The sequence below is a fragment of the Macaca nemestrina genome, chromosome 11 (assembly GCF_043159975.1).
Source record: "Macaca nemestrina isolate mMacNem1 chromosome 11, mMacNem.hap1, whole genome shotgun sequence".
In the NCBI taxonomy this organism is placed as follows: domain Eukaryota; kingdom Metazoa; phylum Chordata; class Mammalia; order Primates; family Cercopithecidae; genus Macaca; species Macaca nemestrina.
Window position 1 is genome coordinate 84,687,686 of NC_092135.1, and position 21,941 is coordinate 84,709,626.

A 21,941-nucleotide genomic window follows, 5' to 3' on the forward strand; every position below is an offset into this window, starting at 1 on the left:
AAGTATCTGCTCTGTAGATGTGATTTGCCTCACTTGTGTATCCCAAGGGGAAGAATGCAGAAATCATATTTTGGGTACTGATTCAAACTGTGTCCTCCAATTCTGCTTTACTAGCCATGAAGATGATCATTTCATCCTAACTTCCCGCAACCCGTAGAAACCTCAGAATTCTGTGACTCTTTGATTGCATTATTTTAGGAAACCTCTATAAATGACAACAATTTACCTGTTTGTTTTGTATTGGTAAATTTATGTTTAGGTCTAAAGTGTAATAGGAATGACTGATAAAGTGAGAAAGCCCTCAAGGTAGAGTCCAGTAAGAGCGTCATGGTAAAAAGAACTCTCTGTGAAAGTTCTTTTCGTATTTAGATGCTGTCTTATCTATTCCTAAAGTATGAAACCAGAAAATTTATTATTTGGGAAGAAAATAAACTAGGGCTTGCTGAATCTTGAAGTAATTTACTGAGTGAGGCTGTAGAATCTCTTACTTATGAAATACCAAGACATTTGCCAGATTTTTTTTTTTCCTTTGGGATGGAGTTTCGCTTGAGTTGCCCAGGCTTGAGTACAATGACGTGATCTCGGCTCACCATAACCTCTGCCTCCCGGGTTCAAGTGATTCTCTTGCCTCAGCTTCCCAAGTAGCTGGTATTACAGGCATGTGCTACCACACCCAGCTAATTTTGTATTTTTAGTAGAGACGGGGTTTCTCCATGTTGGTCAGGATGGTCTTGAACTCCTGTCCTCTGGTAAACCACTCGACTCAGCCTCCCAAAATGCTAGGATTACAGTCATGAGCCACTGTGCCTGGCCAGCTTTTGTTTGTTTGTTTGTTTTTGAGACAGCTGGCTCTGTCACCCAGGCTGGAGTATAGTGGTGCAATCTTGACTTGCTGCAACCTCCACCTCCTGGACTCAAGTGATCCTTCCACCTCAGCCTCCCAAGTAGCTGACACCACAGGCATGTACCACCACGCCTGGCTAATTTTTATGTTTTTCATAGAGATGGGGTTTCACCATGTTGGCCAGGCTGGTCTCAAACTCCTGACCTCAAGTGATCCGCCCATCTTAGCCTCCCAAAGTGCTGGGAGCTGCCATGCCTGGCCTTGCCAGAATTTTGAGCTAGTGACTTTTGCTGTGTATGGCAGAATGGTAGATGTGGAGCCTTGTGTGAAAGAATGGAAAGTAAATAAGAACCACAAGTATACAGAGAGGCTATGTTTAATGCTGTTGGGGCGTTAATGAAATTAGCTTCTTCACAGTTCCTCTTCAGTGTTTGCTTTGATGCATCTCTACCCCTTACTGGCATCTTCAAACCCCATTAAAAATCATAGTTTCTGCTGGAATGCATGAAATGGATCTGTGTGACCATGTCCCGTACCAATCCTTTGCCACTGTGCCAAGCAATGGTAAGCACTCATTTGTCTGGAAAGTACTGGCCATGCCTTGGCAGGTTTCTGTGAGAACACTGTGAGTCCTCTTGAATTCTCAAATCCCTTCCTTTTACTGTCTCATTTTCCTAAAAGGTGACCCATTCATAAGGCCAGGCAGGAAAGTATGAATGTTTCATAATGATGTTAAATCTTTCTGTGAAAAATACATATCCTTACTGCTAAACTTCCATAAAATGTTTCATTAGGTTTGTACAGTGGAAATTAAGCCTGTGTGTTTATGTATTTATGGCCAAAGGAGAAATTAGAACATTTAGGAATGTAAAAACCTGACAGAAGCTCAGCTAGACATTTTGCTTAGTGTGCATGTATTCAGTTGTTAAGAAATGTGGTCTTCAAAATAATTAAGCCACATATTAAAAGATCAAGTCGTAGGTAGTACCTGTGAGTGATCAGACGGCTTTAGATTGTATCCTCAACAACCAAACAAAAGCATATAATTATGTTACTTTTCTTAACTATTTTCCAGGTATTACTTTTTCTAGCTTCACACACACAAAAACTACAAACTGAGAAGTCTTACATTGTTTCATTTATCATTTATTGTCATGCAGCTCTTTAAAAACTGATGTCTTTTCTCTTCTAATAATTTAATTGATTACTTCTGTCTTCATCGGTGACCTTACTAAAGTTCAAAGCAAAAGCTGATGTTTCTGATAATTTTCAGGTGTAAGAGTTGATCTTTGAATTATTAAATTCAAAATCTGTTGATTACAGAAATATCAATATTGTCACTGAATTCTCACTTGATAAATAATGTTAGAAGATACTGAGATATTTATACTTAGGAAAAATTCAGTTACTGAGATATTTATAAATTGAGTACCTGGAATTTGAAAGACTTTTAATGCGTGGTTAGTTAACTGATAGAGAAGCTTACCGACTTAAGTATGTGGCTGAATATCATCAGAGACACTTTTCTGTTGCAAGTTACTGAAAACCCAGTTTAATCTAGCTTAAGCCCAAAAGAAGCATTTATTTATTTCTCTTATAGATGGTAACTGTAGGAATAGGACAAACTTTAGACATGGCTCGATCAGGACTTCAGTAGAAATAACTGAAAACTGGTTCTCAGTTTCTCAACTCTCCACTCTTTGAATGCTGCCTCGATTTTTAAACAAGCTTTCATTTTTTATTGCAAGATGGCTGTTACAACTCCTGGATGTATACCTGCTCACATAAAATACAGTCCAAGCAAAACACACATTACATCTCATTAACTGTGCTTGGGACAGGGCCCATCATTGAACAAATCACTGTGGCCAAGAGAATGAGATGCTTTTAATTGGTTTCAGCCCATTCTGGCATGCACCATCAACTCCACTACTGTTACAGAAATGAGACCCCAAATGAAACACATGGGCTAAAAATGGTCAGTGTGGGGTTCCCCAGAGTGGAAAGAAAAGGGTGAGGAAATTCTGGGCAGCAGAATCAATCAGTTACAAAGGTGCGTTGTGTCATCTAAAGATAGGAAAATTTCTTAGTTCTGCATTTAAAATAATTACATGAGAAGATGCTAATGATATTTAGCAATAATTATAATTGCTTCTTTTAAAGTAAAACATCCTGACCAATGCTGCTATGGTCAACATGCCTTTATCTCTTTGTTAATAAGGTTTCCTTTATTCCAGATGCCAAATCTCAACCAAGTGTTCAGTTTTCAAAAGCCTTAATTAAACTTCCTGACAACCATCATATAAGCAACGTTACCGGCTATCTTACAGTTCTACAACAGTTTTTGAAAGTGGACAATTTTCTGCATACAACTGGAATTACTCTCAATAAACCAGGTATTATCTTTTTGCATAATATAGTTAGAAACATTAGTACACAAATCTTTCATCAAATATTTAGCTATTTAGATAGCTATTAAATATTCAATATTTAAGCTATGGATAATACACATCACTTGAGACATAAATCTAGTTATTAAAATGTATATAATCATTCCCTTTATCCAATTAAATATATATTATTCAATGAAAGAAAAACTCTGCATACATTATTTCAAATGCATGGAAATTTTGATTTCTTCTAAATTTATTAAATTTTATTTGATCCAAAGCAGGTAAGGTACAGAAAATAGTTATGATTATTGTATAGCTTTGAAAATTTAATACATTTAAAAATTAAAATTCAGTTTGTATTTTTTTCATAATTCTACCTATTCATTTTTAACCAACTGATGAGAAGTGTCAATAATTGAGATATAAAAAAGTTTATAGATTGGAGTAAGCTATTGTAAATATTTGCTATTCTCTGTATAAAATATAAATGCTGAAAATATATGTATTTCAGAGTCAACAGCACTCATTTCTATAAGGCTGTCATAATATAAAAGTTAGGGGAACAATGGAATTTTACATTTAAAAATACATTCATAAATAAACCCCTTAAAAACATCATTTCCCTCTGTATATCCATACTTGTTCCGCCATTTTTTTCTTTTGAGATAGGGTCTTGCTCTGTTTCCCAAGCTGGAGTGCAGTGGCATGATTTTGGTTCACTGCAGCCTTAACCACCCAGGTTCAAGTGATCTTCCTACCTAAGCCTCCCAAGTAGCTAGGACTACAGGCGTGCACCACCACACCCAGCCAATTTTTTTATTTTTTGTAGAGATGGGGTTTCGCCATGTTGCCTTGGCTGGTCTTAACTCCTCTGCTCAACAATCCACCCACCTCAGCCTCCCAACGTGCTGGGATCACAGGCCTGTTCTACCATTTTTACCACTCATTGTAACCTAACTGAAAATCCACTGTTTAAAATAACCTCAAACAGTCTATAATTCTGATAGTTTCATCTTTTTTTCCAGATATTTTGTTTCATTTGAGGAACAGCCAGCAATGAGTGATAACAGGAAATAAGTATTTTGGTTAGATAGTTTTGTTTTGTTTTGTTTTGCTTGCTGTAGTTGATGCTATCAGTGCCCCAGCCAGGTGACACTCATTCTTCTGTTACAAACCTGCTTTTCCTACTGCACACATCTGTGACTGCCTGAGGGCATTCCTTGGTTCCAGGAAGCACACTTGACCATCACATGGGGCAAGCTGTCAACTAATGACACATAAGAGCTGGTGTGGCTAGGACAACTCTGAGCCAGTGTATGTCCCCAGTGGAACTGAGCTGGAGTTACCACAGTGATAACCTGCTTGTTAACATATCCTGTGTTGGCTCCCTTCCTTCCTTCTGAATTATGCTTCTCTTAGTGATAGGTGCTTCCTGGGCTTACCTACAAAATAAACTATTTGCACTCAAATTATTATCTCAGGGTCTGCTTCTTGAGGAAGCCAAACTAAGACATCTGCCAAGATTTTCCAGATGTAACCTACAGCATGCTGTAAATAAAAACATTTACTAGAATGGTATCTGTACACACTATCACAAATGAAGCTCATGGCTCTGAAGTGTGTTCATGGCCAAGACTCATTAGGTCCAGTGGAAAAAGGTCACAATGAACTCTGTCCCCCAACACTCTATTACCTGCTTTTGAGAGTATTCATTAAAAGTTTGGATTATCCTGAGAATGCTGCTGTCATTTAAAAAGTTCTAGAGCAGTGCTGCCAAATGGAAATACTCTTCTCTGTCCAACATGTGGCTGTTGTGCTCTTGAAACATGACCAGTGCACTGAGGAACTTAATTTAAATAGCCACATGCAGCTAGTGGTCACTCTATTAAGATTACACAGTTCTAGAGTTCAGTGAGGATACGAATGTTCTTTCATAAAAGTTTTGTTCTCCTTCTCATTTTTTTTATCAGTCTTTTTCCCCTTGCACCATGCTTTTCTCCTCCGAGTTGGCTTTATCTCAAATGCTGGTGTGTCTGTGTCAACAGTTTGTAAAGCCACTGACTGCACAGAGCTGAAGGGTGAGGTTGAGGCAGGTACTTCAGAAAGCCAGCCAACTGGTTTTACTGAATAGTTTGATGTAGTTACTTAACAATTTATACAACATTTGATTTGTGCTTGCAGTGGATGACTTACTAGCAATACCAGCCTATAAAATATATATGGCACTGCTTTGCTCGTTTAATATTAGTCCTTCAGGTAATTTACTACAGTTAATTCTTATATTTAATTGAAAATTTTCAATAAGCCACTACTTGCCCTGTCTGATGGTTGAAGCCATTCCAGATGATAAGTAGTCATGATAATGAGTACTCTTTCTGTGGCTGCCAAGGCCCTCCACTCTTGCCTGTCTCCCGTGCTGCCCTCTAGCCCTGTGGCCACCTTTCTTTCCTGCACCTGCCAAGATCACTTCTAATTTGGAGGCTTTGGACTTGTTTATTCTGCCTGGAAAGTTCTTGGAGGTCCTTCCCATTTGGCTGCAGCCCAGATGTGCCCTCCTCAGACAGGAGGCCTTTTTTGACCACCTAATTATGTTCCTTTTCTAGATTATCATGCACTTACATTTGGATGGGGAAAAAAACTGATGAGGAGTAAATACATTGGGGGGGGGGGAAGGATATTTGATAGGAATTATGAAGAAAGTATTGCAGACAATATCAGAAATTATGTATTTACTGTGTCTTTGGGGCCCATATGAGTGCATGGTGCTGGTAGGGACTCTGTAAATATTTGTTAAATGAATGAACAAAATTCTAGTTTTGAAGCCAAAGATTCAAAAGTGTAGACCAAAAGCAAATAGATAAAAAGTATACTTTCACCATCTATTTGTAGAAATACTGTAATTTAAAAATCTGTAATTTTATTCTTCATAAATATTCTGGTATATATTATAACTTTGTTTGGCATTGCTAATATTTCAAAAGCAAAAGAAAGGCACTTTCTGCTCCCTCTCTCTGCCCAGAGTGTAACAGATATCTGAGGATAGTTCCTGATATTTAAGAAGCCTTACTATAAATTGTATGATTAAATCTTTAAAACCTTAGGCAAAACAATATAACCAATTCTGTTATCTCCCTTTCTCCTACTTTTCAAGCTTGGAAGTCTAGTATTAGATTTAAAATCTAAGTTTATATTCTTTCAATTGTATGAATAATCAAGTATATTAAGACATAATTTTTATCAAGTAATATTACAGTGATTTTGTTTCATGTTTAATTGCCTAAACCTATCCATTAAAAATTATACTTTTAATCTGAATGCTTTTTATGTAAGAAGTGCAGCTGGATCTGTGGGTTCTAGCACTCCTTGAAACAGATGGTCTTGGAAAAGAGAGGGCCAGATATTTCAAATCCACATCTGCATTGATGGTGTATGATGGAGCCTTTATTTGAGTGTGGTTCTGTATGAGATGGGGTTTTTTTGGTTGTTGCTTTTTAGATTTATAAAAATATTGAATTGGATTCTAGTGCCCTTGTATCAGATGACTTAGATAACTTAGGTTCATATTGATTTATGTTACATTGCATAGCCTATATTTAGACAATATTTTAAAATTATATTTTAAAAATCCTTAATGTGTATTCAGTATCTATTTGATATTAAAATAGATAACCCTTGGTGAAATAGAGGAACTACTTATTTTAGACCCATAATAATTAGGTAACTACCACTTCTGTTTATATATGATTTTAATAAACTGTCCTCTTTTATAGGTTTTGAAAACATTGAATTGACCCCTCTTGCTGCAATATGTGTGAAAATATATTCTGGAGGAAAAGAACTAAAAGTCAATGGCTCTATTCAGATTTCTCTTCCTCTTCTACGTCTGAATGATGTAAGTGCAGGGGATCGCATACCTGCTTGGACATTTGATATGAACACAGGTATGTGAGCTAGCTTAAAATATTCTGAATATTTTGCATATTTGTCAATTGACTAGCTGACTGTTTTATCTTAGAACTTGATACAGCTCTAGTTTTTCAGTAACATCACAAATGTATTTGTTAGTGACCAAAATTGACCTCACTTTAATATAATACAACTATTGGGGAAATGATGGGAATACACATGTCAAAAAATAGCATTATTTATTCATTCCATTACCTTTTTGTAGCACCACCATTCTGAGGTAGAAATAATTTTTTAAAATTATCTCTGTTCTTAGAAGTTTGCTTTTGTTTTGATAAGCTCATAATACCTATCTAAGAGCATGGTTTAAGGCAATTGGGAAATGTATGCTAGTTTCATGAAAAAAAATAACATTATGTTATTAAGAGATAGAAAGAGTAATTGTTTTTCCAAAGAAACCCCTTAGATACTAGTTTTGTTCTCTGGGTTTTGCCTCCTAAATCGCAGCTGGAAATATATGTATATTTTCATCCTCAGCTTCCTTTTGTTTTGTTCATGGGTTCCCATGTAAATAAGGTAGGAGTGGAAGTTACCAAAAAAAGAAAGAAAAGAAAAAGGAAAATGATCAGCCCACAGCTGAAAAGTTTAGAGGTAGGACTTCCTTGGGTGAGTCATGTACAGTCTAGTTAGTTTCACAGGGCTTGGGCTTGGTTTCTCTCCTCCCCAACTCCCATCTGTTTGCTCTGTATTAGCACCTTTCTAGGATAGGATTTCCCTTCAGAGTGACAAGAAGGCTGTAGGTGCTCTAATGTTATACTTTGCCAGGTTGAAGGCCAGTGCAGAGATTTTCTTAGGAGCTATATATAGCAGAAGCCCTTGGACTCACTGTAGTTGTAGAGTGGAGTTTGCATGCCCATCTTAGAACCTGTCTTTGTGACCTGCAATTGAATGCACAGATTTATTTAGACTTCAAGTCACGTGTTGAAGCTGGGGTAGAACCCTATACTGATCATGTTGACGAAGAATAGGGCACAATAGATCCTCAAAGGAGACTTGAAATGGGATTTCATGTGGGTAATAAGACCCCCAAAACACATATGTTTTCACTATAGAATATAAGCAGTAATGTATCTATGTTTTAAAGAAAGAGTGGAAACTATATAACCATGATAGTATGCTACTGAAATCATTAGATTAAAAACTCTAAGATTTGGAGTCTAGTCTGTTTACCAGCAGTACTATTTGGAATAAGTCATTTAACTTATTTGGGCCTCAGTTTCCTGATTTGTTGAATGAGGAAGCTGTGTTAAGGCACTTAAAAAAAGAATATCTGTTGTTTGAGTCCCTGTTGCTGATTGTTCTTTCTGGCCAAGGCATTTATCTCTAATGTACCTTTCAGTGGCAACATTTTTTGAATTGATTTATCACTGATGTAACACTTGTGGACTGTTTAAAAGCAATAGATTAAATTATTCTCATCATTTTCAAGTTTCTCTACCTTATTAAAATACTTTACATGTTGTAGATAATTCCCTATAATAAATCAATAAACCATAATACAAATATACACCAAACTCAAATAGCTTTGTTATGCTATTTATAAATAAAACTTCATAAGAGGTATAGGTTTTACTGAATTCTTTTTTCTTCTGACAGCAAATTTTACTGGATGAGGTAACATTTATTGAAAGTTTAGAAGATCTAGTTCTATAAGAACAATACCAACAGTACTAGACGAAAACAATATTTAGTAAAAAATTAAGGCCATAAAATAGTATATTTAATCAGAATATCAGAACACGTGATACAAGCTATCTTAATATGCAGTTTAAATAGAATCTGGAGAGTCATGATTTTTCTAAGTATGTCTATGTCCTTAGTTTATTTTATTATTATTATTTTCTTTTTTTGAGACAGAGTCTTGCTCTGTCACCCAGGCTGGAGTGCAGTAGCACACTCTCAGCTCACTGCAGCCTCCACCTCCCAGGCTCAAGCGATTCTCCTGCCTCAGCCTCCTGAGTATGTGGGATTACAGGCATGCACCACCACGCCTGGCTAATTTTTGTGTTTTTTTTAAATAACTATTTTGTTTTAATATAAAATGACAATTTTTTTGGAATGACAATTCTTAATTTGTATGCCAAAAACATGTATTAATATCAAGAAATGTAAAAATTTAGTACTTTTTAATTTTAAAACTCACCAAATTAATAGATGAGTTTTTCACGAATTCCGTGATTAAGGCTTTGTGATCCAGTTTTTTGAAGGTCTGATTCTAAGGTGAGTTTATTTCAGTACCTATTACAATAATAGGTGTCGTAATTGATAATTTTTGTGTTTTTAATGGAGACGGGGTTTCACCATGTTGGCCAGACTGGTCTTGAACACCTGACCTTGTGATCCACATGCCTTGGCCTCCCAAAGTTCTGGGATTACCGGCTTGAGCCACTGCACCTGGCCATCCTTAGTTTATTTACAGTGTTTTTTGGTCATGACAAATGATCCAAATTATTCTATTACAGTATATACCATATTATAATATGATGTGATATTTATTAGCCTATGATAATATATTGCCACAGTTTTCATAATCTTTGAAAAAGTCCCATAACGTATTCTATGCATGACCATCAGTTCTTAAGATATATAACTGTAACTAACTGGTATTTTTTACATACCTTCCTTTTTAGGTGCTTGGGTAAATCATGGTCGGGGAATGGTCAAGGAACATAACAGTCATTTAATCTGGACATATGATGCACCACATTTGGGCTACTGGATAGCAGCTCCACTTCCAGGAACTAGAGGTATTGTAAAAAATGAAAGTAATTAAAACATATAATCCAAATAGTCTTGCTGGAATTGATAGCAGCAGACCTCAGTTTTATTCTAAGCACTGCCACTTACAAGCTGTATGACAATGGGATAGGAACTTGATCTCAGCATTTTTTTTTTTCATGTGTATAAGGTCTCTTATAGTTATATCTGATGAATCTGTGAAGAGTGAAGTTTGTTCAAATCAAGTATTTTCTTAGTCTACTTTTTTTTTATGAATAAATTCTGTCCAAATCAGAGCTTTTGGTTGCAAGCAACAGAAAAATACTTTGAGTAATTTAAAAATATGCTATATTAGAAGGATGTAGGGAGTTCACAGGAACCCAGGGAAGGCTGAAGAACCACATGCTGAAAGGCAGGACTCCTTGCCGTGCCAGATGGCCTAGTTAGCAGCCTGCTTGACAACCTTTGCCAGGTTGCTGCTGTGTGGTGGCTGGCTCCAACCCTTTCCAGCCCTTTCCAGTATTTTCCTTATACTATTCCTGGTCATTCTAGGGCTGAAGAATGATCATCCCATTGGCCCACTTTTGGGTCATGAGCACACATGTTACTTGGTGGGGATTGAGGAGGAGAGGAAGGGCTCTTGGAAGTCTGCAGACACCATCATTCAAGAAAAGACTGAGGATGTATTAAATCAAGCTTGTTCAACCCCCAGCCCACAGGCTGTATGCAACCTAGGACAGCTTTGAATGAGACCCAATACAAATTTGTAAACTTCCTAAAAACATTGAGTTTTTTTGTGATTTTTTTTTTTTTTTTTTGAGCTCATGAGCTATCATTAATGTATTTTATGTGTGGCCCAAGGCAGCTAAAAGATTGGACACCCCCGTACTAAATGAAAATTGGTCTGACATTTTGAACAGAAGGAAGATGGAGGCTGGGGAGCAAAACCATGAATTGTCCCCTAGGGAAGATCTGTTCATATTCTAGGAAGAATGAGAATTTTATTTCCTTATATTTAACATGTTGTCAAATTATCTAGGTAATTTGTACCTCAGGAAACCCTACATTGATCTCAAGTTGTGTACATTCCTCAAAATATTCAAACATTGCATATTTTAGCCATTAAATTTTGAAAAAAAGAAAAATTCTCTAACCTGCAGTAGTCTAGACTGGTTGCACTGTCAGCCTGCTACCCTGGGCCTTTTGGGTATGTGTTGGCATAAATCAAATTGCTTCTTGGCTTTCCCTGCCACCAGCTTTCATGAGTCAATTATGATAGCTTATATTCCTTTATTTTTGTAGGTTTGTGTTTTTACAGATTAAAAACAAAGCAAAAGTTTAGTGTTATTTTAGTGAAGATTTTAGAGTGAAAGTTGAATACATGATTGAAGATTATGATATACATGCATTAGAGATAATTCTTTTGGTTTATCAAGTGTTTTGGCTCACAGCTGAGGGGTAGTTGCTACCTGGGTATTTCATACTGATTAGGAATAGTCCTAGTACTTACCCTGATCCAGAACATGGATGGCATTTTACATATGTTTATCTGCAGCATTTTGTCATCTAACATTATTATAACTATCTATTATTTTGAAGGCTATCGGTTTTCTCTAATTTTTAAAATCAAGTTTGATTTTTATTTTCATTCTGTGTTGGCAAGTTTGAATTTTCTTTTTTGATTGGGTCTTGCTATGTTGCCTGCTCAGGCTGGGCTCAAACTCTGGATCTTCCCACTTCAGCCTCTTGAGAAGCTGGGACTAGGTAGCCATACATAATCACGAGAAATGTTCTTTTTATTTCTATTTGAACTTAGTGCTTACAAGATTATTTATTCAGAAACCAGAGGGTGGTTACTTTTGCTTTTCATGATGCAAAATATCATACAATCTTGCCAGCTGTCTGGCCTTATCCCATTCTATATTTGCAACTATAATGAAATATCGATGAAAAACTAATTTCATACAACTCATTTCATTTTTAATAAAAATAACCTATGGAGCATTTCAGTTTTATAGAGAAATGTACTTACACTAAAAATATATCTAAAATAACTGAATTACATAAGATAGCTTTATGAATTACAAAAGCCAAAATTATTTTCTAAAACCACGTGGAAGTTCTGTTCCAGATTATTTATTGGAAAAGATGTTGTTTGGATGAGTACGAAAATAAAAGTAGGGGCTTCTTGTTTAGTTTGAATTAGAGATCTTCTAGTGATGCTTTTGAAGAATTTATTCTGCAAGCATATCAATCAAAGGAATACTACATTAGAAATATGGATAACTTGATGATAGCCCTTACTTTGTCTGTAATTAACTGAGTGAGCTTGAAATAGGTACTTACCCAACTGAGCATTAGTTTTCTTGTTTCTAAATTGGGAGAGTTGGATATTGTGTTAGTCTGCTCAGGCTGCCATAACAAAATAACTGCAGAGTAGTAACTGGCTATTAACAGAAATTTATGTTCTCACAGTCTGGAGGCTACTGTCCAAAGTCAAGGTGCTGTCAGGGTTGGTGAGGTCTCTTCCTGGCTTCTACATGGCCATTTTCTCAAGGTGTCTTCACATGGTCTTTCCACACACCAACCAATTCTCCAATTTTCAGTGGACATTGATTATATCCTATAATTCAATTCAGTCCTGACATTGTCTACTTACAGTTAGCATCAGACCCCTCAGGTTAAAGGTTTAATCCCATAGGACTGCCCCCATTTCAGGTGCCCATTGCAAGCAGCAGGTTCTCAGATTTGGCTTCAAATGGGGGGGTTTGCACAATTCTCTCCTCAGGTTTGATTATTTGCTGTGATAGCTCACAGAAATCAGGGGAACACTTACTTACACTTAACAGCTTGTAATAAAGGAAACGATAAAGGATACGGATGAAGAGCAGATGAAAATGTACATAGGGCAATGGTCCTGTGTACAGGAGCTTTTTCCCCCATAGAGTTGGGGTATATCACCCTTCTGGCCCGTGGATGTGTTTATCAACCTAGAGGCTTTACACACCCTACACTTGAGGGATGTTGATGGAGGCTTCCTCGTGCAGGCATGATCAATTATTAACTTAATCTCCAGCCATTCTCCTTCCCGGAGTATGAGGGGTGGTGCTGAAAGCTACAAGCTTCTAAGCATGGCTTGTTGGTCACCAGCCCCCAGGCATGAGCCCGCCCAGAGTCAAGTTAGAACAAAAGATACTCCCAACACCCAGAAAATTCCAAGGGATTTAGGAGCTCTATGTTAGGAAACAGGGTCAAAGACCACATAATAGAACAAAAGACACTCCTAGAACCCCTGTTGCTCAGGAAATTCCAAGTGTTTTAGAAGCTCTGTGCCAGAAACTAGGGACAGAGACCAAATATATATATGTTGATTATGACACAATTCCTAATGTCCCTAAACATTTTAAGATATATAAAATCTCAAAATTGTGCCTATGATGAGCTAGTGTTTGCAGAGCTTCTTTAGTTATAAATGTGGTTAATTTGTTTTTTAAAGTTTAAATAGAATTCTAGAATTCCTTGGAAAAATATTAAGTGCAAGAGATTAATTTTTCAGATTGGTGTAGGAGAGTAGGTGGTTGAGTACAGTTTAATAAGCAAGTGTTTTAAATGTGCATTTTAAATATACTTGAATGAAAAAAAATGCTTTTCTACCTAACTCCTTTTAGACATGCATGCACACAGACAGATGCATTCTCTTGCTACTGCCATACGTATAGGATTTGGGGCAAACTCAATATGTCAACATCCTGTTTCCAAATGTGAGTTTTGTTGGATTCCTGTGGAGTTGTTAGCATTATTCCATTCTGGAAACAAACTCATTTATGCCCAGTTATAATCAAACCAAACCTCCATACAAATCTACAGATAGCAGAAAGTTACTCTCATTTCTTGTTTGACAAAATTTCATATCGTACAGTGTTGTGTTTGTCTATTAAATAAGATAGATCAGTCACCATCTGTGAAATCATGGCCAATAGTAGAGTGCCCGTTTTAATATAACCTTAAAGCTTCATTCAAGAATAGTGTGGTATAGCTAAAACTGAGCGCTTATCATGAGCCAAGCACTGGTCTAAGTGTTTCACAAGTATTTACTCATATCTAACCCATGTGAACTGCTGAGGATTAAATAACTGTTACTGCTCTACAGATAGGGGAAGTAGATACAAAAGAAATGAAACTTTCCCAAGACTGAATAAAAATAAATGGTGAGGTGAGAGTTCCAATTCAGACACTTTGGCTGTAAAGTCTACATGCATAACTGCAATACTGTTTCTCCAAATCTTTAGTGCAAAATTTGAAAGATAAAATTAAAGAGGTGGTGGTCCCTCAAATTCTTCAGTGTCCTCAGTGCAGGTGGGAGCCTCATTCTGGATGTTTTCTCATGGTAAAGATGACCAGAAACCAGTTGCCCCACCACTCACTCTTCTTACCCTATCTCCCTGAATACATATTAGAATATAATTGGTACTGATAAGTAGACTTATTATATACCTTTTTGAGCTTTGTGATATTGAAGTCTTTGTGATATTGAAGCAGATTACCTCAAGATTAGCTGCCCAATAGCATTCATCTTTATCATGTTTTTAAATGTTTTATCTTTGTGGGTACATAATAGGTATTTATATTTCTCAGGTACATGAGCTATTTTAATGCAGGCATACAATGCATAATAATCATGCATAATAATCACATCAACATAAATGGGGTATTTATCACCTCAAGCATTTATTTGTTATAAATGTTTTAATTATACTCTTTTTTAAATGTACAATTATTGTCTGTATTCACTCTGTTGTACTATCAAAATATTAGATCTTACTCATTCTAATTAACTAACCATCCCTACTCTCCCCTAACCCCACACTACCCTTCCTAGCCTCTGGTAAACCATCATTCTACCCTCAATTTCCAGTTGTTTTAGTGTTTAGCTCCCACAGATGAATGAGAACATGCAAAGTCTATTTTTCTGTGCCTAGCTTATTTCACTTAACACAATGTCCTAAACTCCCTTTCATGTTGTTGCAGATGACAGGATCACATCCTTTTTTATGGTTGAATAGTACTCCATTGTGTATATATGCCACATTTCCTTTATCCATTCATCTGTTGATAGACACTTAGGTCATTTTCAAATCTTGGCTACTGTGAACAGTGCTGCAATGAATATGGGAGTGCTGATATCTCTTTGATATACTGAGTTCCTTTCTTTTGGGTATATAGCAGTGGGGTTGATGAGTCATATGGTAGCTCTGTTTTTTTTGAGGAACATCCTAAATGTTCTCCATAGTGACTATATTAATTTACATTCTCACCAACAGTGTAGGAGGGTTCCCTTTTCTCTACATCCTCACCAGCATTCATTATTGCCTGTCTTTTGGATAAAAGTCATGTGAACTGGGTGGGATAAGATGATCTTATGGTAGTTTTGATTTGCAGTTCTCTGATCAAATATGTCGAGCTTCTTTTCATATACCTGTTTGCCATTTGTTTGTCTTTTTTTGAGAAGTGTTCTATTCAAGTCTTCTGGTCATTTTTTAATGGGATTATTAGAATTTTTCCTGTTGAATTGAGTTCCTTATATATTCTGGTTATTATTTTCTCCCATTCTGTGGGTTGTCTCTTCTCTTTGTTGATTGTTTGTTTTGCTCTACAGAAGCTTTTGATGTTATCCCATTTTTGCTTTGGTCACCTGTACTTGCAGGATATTACTCAATAAATCTTTGCCCAGATTTATTGGAGAGTTTCCTCAGTGTTTTCTTTTGGTGATTTTGTAATTTGAGGTCTTAGATTTAAGTCTTTAATCTATTTTGATTTGATTTTTGTATATGGTAAGAGATAAGAGTCTAGTTTCGTTCTTCTGCATAAGGATATCCAGTTTTCCCAGCACTGTGTATTGAAGAGACTGTCCTTTCCCCAGTATGTGTTCTTGGCATCTTTGTTGAAAATGAGTTCACTATAGATGTATGGATTTATTTATAGGTTCTCTGTTCTGTTCCATTGGTCTTAATATGTGTGTTTTTACCACTAGCATTCATTTTTATGTTGAAATCATCCTAGTCAGCTTTTACTGCAGTAAAGCTTATCACAATGCCATTCCTATACGTATGTTCTCATAGCAGGAGGATAGTGGGTCAGTTGTGCTCCATTTACTCTAGAGCCCAGGTAGAAGGAGATGCAACTCTTAATCCTTCAAGTCTTAGAATTTTTGGATTCTATTTCTTTATACCTCTGCTTGCTTTGGTAAATCCTTTTTTTGAATTTGTCTTTAAAATTTTTAAAGATTAAATAAAATAGTAAATACAGCTGATAATCAACATTCTATCTTAAAATCTCTTTGTACAAAGCTCAAATTAGTTAAAAATATTTTCTCCCAGTTTATTTTACCAATTTTTTTGTTACTTGGATCACCAGTTTTACTGCCTGTTGAAACAGTTTTCTCACTGCCTGGCCTGGAAGCCAATGTCGTATGTTTTAAGCTTTCTATAGCAGCATCTCAGCATCTTCTGTCATAGCCATTGCTGCAGTAACAAACAACCCTGCTGTCTCGGTGGCTAACGATATCAAACACTTATTTGCTACTTACATTTCATGAGTGTTTCAGGTTGTCTGCTACACTGTTGGACTTGGCTTCATTCAGTTCAACAGATACTCTCATTCTAGACGCCAGGTTGAAGGAATGAAAACTCTCTGGGATATGCTATTCACATATTAGAAGGCTTGAGCAAGAGGGCAGAGCCATACCATGCAAACTTATTTAATATGCTCACATTTCATTGGTTAAAGCGAGTCAGTCAATGAAGCCAACGGATAGGGAAGGTTTACTTCACCCATAGGGAAATCTGTCATAGGAGGGGAGCAAACAAATAAAAGTGTGTAACCTATTCAATGTGCCTCACCCAGCATGTGACATAGTTGAGAATTTGATATAAAATAACATTTTCTCTTTGTTTATATTGAACCATGTAGGTTCAGGTATAAATGAAGATTCCAAGGACATAACTGCCTACCATACAGTATTTCTTACAGCCATATTAGGAGGAACAATAGTCATTGTCATTGGATTTTTTGCTGTACTACTTTGTTATTGCAGGTAAGAAAATATTAATGGCTATAAACAGAAATTATCAAGGTATGGTATCATTTCAGTGTATTCTGTACATTGAAAAGTTTATTTGTAGAAATAAATTTAATTTTACAATATATCTTTATTTTTAATCTGCATATCTCACAATAGCATTGCACATATATGATGTGTAGATTGTGGAGTGATTTTTAAAAAATGAACCATTTGTGTCATAACTTTTAAATATTTTTTGCCTTCTCTTCTACTCTAGGGATAAGTGTGGTACTCCACAGAAAAGAGAAAGAAATATCACTAAACTTGAGGTCCTCAAGAGAGACCAGACAACTTCAACAACACACATAAATCATATCAGTACAGTTAAAGTTGCATTAAAAGCTGAGGACAAGTCACAGTTATTCAATGCCAAAAACTCCTCATATAGTCCTCAGAAAAAGGAACCATCAAAGGCAGAAACAGAAGAAAGAGTTTCCATGGTAAAAACTCGGGACGATTTTAAAATCTACAATGAAGATGTTGCATTTCTATCAGTCAATCAAAATAATTACTCAAGAAACCCAACACAGTCTTTGGAGCCCAGTGTAGGGTCCAAACAACCTAAACATATTAACAACAATCTATCTTCATCTCTAGGTGATGCTCAAGATGAAAAGAGGTATCTCACAGGTAATGAGGAGGCTTATGGGCGTTCCCATATTCCTGAACAGCTTATGCATATTTATAGCCAGCCCATTGCCATTCTTCAAACATCTGACCTTTTCTCCACGCCGGAACAGCTACATACTGCTAAGTCAGCTACTTTGCCAAGAAAGGGACAGTTAGTCTATGGCCAACTGATGGAACCAGTAAATCGAGAGAACTTTACGCAGACCTTGCCCAAAATGCCAATTCATTCTCATGCACAGCCCCCAGATGCCAGGGAAGAGGATATCATACTTGAAGGTCAACAGAGCTTGCCATCCCAAGCTTCAGATTGGAGCCGATATTCAAGCAGTTTACTGGAATCCGTCTCTGTTCCTGGAACACTAAATGAGGCTGTTGTAATGACTCCATTTTCATCAGAACTTCAAGGAATTTCAGAACAGACCCTCCTGGAGCTGTCCAAAGGAAAGCCCTCCCCGCATCCCAGAGCCTGGTTTGTGTCTCTTGATGGAAAGCCAGTTGCGCAAGTGAGGCACTCCTTTATAGACCTGAAAAAGGGCAAGAGAACCCAGAGCAATGACACCAGTCTGGACTCTGGGGTGGACTTGAATGAGCTTCACTCAAGTAGAAAGCTCGAGAGGGAGAAAACATTCATCAAAAGCATGCATCAGCCCAAGATCCTTTACTTAGAAGATTTAGACCTAAGCAGCAGTGAGAGTGGAACCACCGTCTGTTCCCCTGAGGACCCAACTTTAAGGCACATCCTGGATGGAGGGAGTGGAGTGATTATGGAGCACCCTGGGGAAGAGTCCCTAGGAAGGAAAAGCACTGTTGAAGATTTTGAAGCTAATACATCCCCCACTAAAAGAAGGGGCAGACCACCACTAGCCAAAAGAGATAGCAAGACTAACATCTGGAAGAAGCGAGAGGAACGCCCACTGATTCCCATAAATTAACTCCAACAGGGATTGTGTGTCTGCTGTCTCGTGCCGTTTATTCTTGCTTCTTGTTGTAAATTGCAGTATGAACTTAAGAAGTTGAGACTGAGCAATCTCATGGTTCTTGGACATGTCTCAAGCAGAGTAAATGGTAATTCAGTAATCAGAGAGAAAGATACCAAGGAATGCTTTTTCTGGCCTATTCATTTATTTTTGGGTAATGAATTACAGTATCCAAGTTTTCAAAATGTAAAATAGCATCAAGATGTTAGTTTTCTGAAAATGTTGCTCGGCCAGCCAGTTTGGCCTTGACTCTCTTAAGAATAAACAGTGAAATATATACTCCTCAAGTTGCCTCCAAAAATGTTGCCTCTGCCATGGTGACTACCCCATGGAACATTTAGAAACAAAACTGACTTCAGGCATCATATTCTTTTAAATGTTACTATTACGTCCTCTTCTGCCTATACTTAAAAATAACTTGATAAATGACTTGGACTGATGTTACTCTGGAGTTATCTCAAAGAAAATGTTGTTTGGTCTTTAAACAGCATGCGTATTGTATCATCCCAAACGTAAATCCTACGTTTATATAATATGAGCAAGAAGCTACTTGGTCATTAGAGAGGGAGACACCAGCTCTTTGGTTGTTTTTGGATATAACTTCACAAAATAAGTAAGGTATTAATTTGTAATTTAGAAATTTGGCAATTTTTATTTAAAAATTATTTTTTCTTCCCCTCAACAATGAAGCAAGCTTAGCTGTCAAGGAAAACTTTTTACAAATCTGAAAAAATAATCTATGACTTTGATTTAAGGCTCACTGATACTTTTAGGCTAAATTGGTTTTAATATATTTCTTCTACTCTAAAAACCTGAACTCAGTCACTTAAAGGCTATGAAATTTTAAAACATGATGTGAAAGTTTCTTTTGAACACTAAAATAAAATATGTGGAGATAAAAATAAACATTGATTTATTTTTCTTAAATGTTGATGAGAAGAAAAAGAAATGCCATTTTTTCTGAGGCTCAAAAATACCTTCAGTATAGTAGTTGTATATCCAGATATTGATTTGCTTAAAAAATGTTTAAGAAAAACAGTTTCAATTTCAGGGGGAAAGTAAAAGCTTTTCCCTAAGTTACTTATAGCCTTTGCAACTTCTTTTTTCAGTTTTGTAAGTAATATATCTATATTCTTTTCATCATAGCAAGCATTCAATGTGAACAACTTTTTAATTAACTCAATTACCATTCATACATCCTAAAAATAAAAAGCTCATTATTCATTAAAATCAACTGATCCCATTTTTCTTAAAATTTCCCTGAAGGCAAATGTCTGAAGCACCTTTCCCTTGTGGGGGTAAAAATCCTAAATTGCTTTGTTTTTCATTCCCTGCTATTCAACATGGGAGCAACATAGAGACCGTCAACAAGTTCAGTGAACCAAAATAGCCCATTTGCTTCAGTAAAATTATAGCTAGATGTGCAATTTTTTCCTGCAACTTCTGCAACATCTAACCTGTCAAATAACCTTCCTACCATTCTGTGTTAACCCAAAGAACATAAAGACCCTAGGTAAATATTTGCTATATATTACTCCAATCCATAGAAGAAATAAATGTTTTGGGTAATACATAGGCTTCCTTTTCTTTTTTTTTTTTTTAAGTGATAAGGCTTATAACAATTAGAGAAGGCTTCTTATTGGTCTTACACAGAAAGATACATCAAAAGCAGCACGAATGAAAGTGATTTGGAAAAGGTTAAAGTTAGTGCTCTGCTGAAGTGCCTTTGATATAGACTTGCATTATTAGAAGGATATAACATCTTTTTTAAGTGTGCATTTTCTTTCAGTTAACCAAATTAAACAGATGTGCAGTTTTATTAAAAATATAGACCTAGTGTTTCATGTTGGAACAATAAATTTTGCATGTGAGTAGTATTTCTTGTTTTTTGAATATAGTATATATTGATGATAAATTATGTTGGAATGAAGTCAGAAACTATATAGCAAAACTTTATATTTTAAGTGTTTATTTTTCCCACCTTTAAATAAAAATGTTTCATCTCAGCTTGGTAATGAAATACACATATTGGTGTAAGGGTATACCATTCAGGTATGCCACTTATTTTATTCATTTTTGTGTAAGGGAAATGAGATGATGTATCCCAAGGGCTTTTCTAGAACTACTTGTTTGATTTCAGAATAAAACATTATTATTTTTACACTGCACATGCTGTTCGCAATTGGTAATTATAGGCAATTTATCTTTTCTAATGATCAAAAGAGTGTGACTTCTCATTTGTGAGTAGTTCACAAATTTCCTGTTAAAAAGCTGAAGCCATCTACCTTTTCTTAACCCAAGTGATAATAAACAATATTCACAACTTTCTTAAATTTTTAAATTGAAAACTAAGGTTTTTTCAAATATAAACCTAGATGATTTTGGTCACAAATTGTTAACATTTGTCGATCCATTGTATATACTTTGGATATATATTAAAGGCAAAACTATCTCTCGACTAACTGATGGATTCATTTACTAAAGCACAGCTATATGTATTTTTGAATACATATTATGATCTTGAGACTTTATAAATCAATTTTTATGACTTTATGCAGTTGTATAGGGATTATGCCCTTTTATAATACATAGTATACCACAAAGATCACAAATGTTGAGGAATGAAAGCACTTCTTTGCTTTGGCAATCATTTTCAGGCCACTATGTGTTTGAATCCTCTGGTATTGATATGTATTATAGGGTTTTAGAGATCTGTGGGTCAAATGATGTCCCTCAAAACTTCCCAGAAAGGTGAAGCTCAAAGTCACACATTCATTTATAAGGCGCATGAGTTTCTCATTTTCCCATGTACCAGCATTGTAAAGGAATTCAGCTGTATTAATTTCTATTTCGGATCTAGAATTGACATTTTGCCTTCTTATTTCCAGGTGTTTCTATTTTTTGTATTCTTTCAGAGAAATCTCATATTTCGGTGTATTTATTGCTGTTACTACTATATTTACTGCTGAAAATTGTAACAACCTGAAGATTTGTAAAATGTTAAACATAGTTCATTAAAAATAATAAAATAAATCTAAAATGTGCTTGATGCATTGTTTAATTTTTGGTAAACTAGAAAACATTCCTCCCTACATTGCCATTTAATCTAATAAATATTCAATTATTACTTATTACATCTCCTACAGTAAAATAACCCCTTTTGTTTATATAATGAACTTGATATTTCTTTATACTTCATGTCTCCAAAGTTCCCATTTTTACTGTTAGAGCTGAGTGTAGACAAATTGTTTTCCATCCACTGAGGAGACTTAAGACAATCTGATCGAATCTAA

The 21,941-nt window shown here is 35.9% G+C and overlaps 1 protein-coding gene across 2 annotated transcripts in view; it reads left to right on the forward strand.

The window, feature by feature from the left end:
• Window positions 1–21,692, forward strand: part of LOC105468254 (family with sequence similarity 171 member B) — a 74,122-nt gene extending 52,430 nt beyond the window's left edge. Inside the window, exons 5-9 of one of the 2 annotated variants that reach the window (XM_071073030.1) lie at window positions 3,082–3,240; window positions 7,008–7,178; window positions 9,834–9,950; window positions 16,891–17,014; window positions 17,259–20,296. In XM_071073030.1, coding sequence (XP_070929131.1) covers window positions 3,082–3,240; window positions 7,008–7,178; window positions 9,834–9,950; window positions 16,891–17,014; window positions 17,259–18,603 — 1,916 coding nt within the window. In that variant the 3' untranslated portion in view covers window positions 18,604–20,296. Of the gene's footprint in view, window positions 1–3,081; window positions 3,241–7,007; window positions 7,179–9,833; window positions 9,951–16,890; window positions 17,015–17,258 lie in introns of both variants that reach the window. The other variant, XM_011718358.2, reaches the window with a different exon arrangement.
• The last annotated feature ends 249 nt before the right edge of the window (window positions 21,693–21,941 follow it).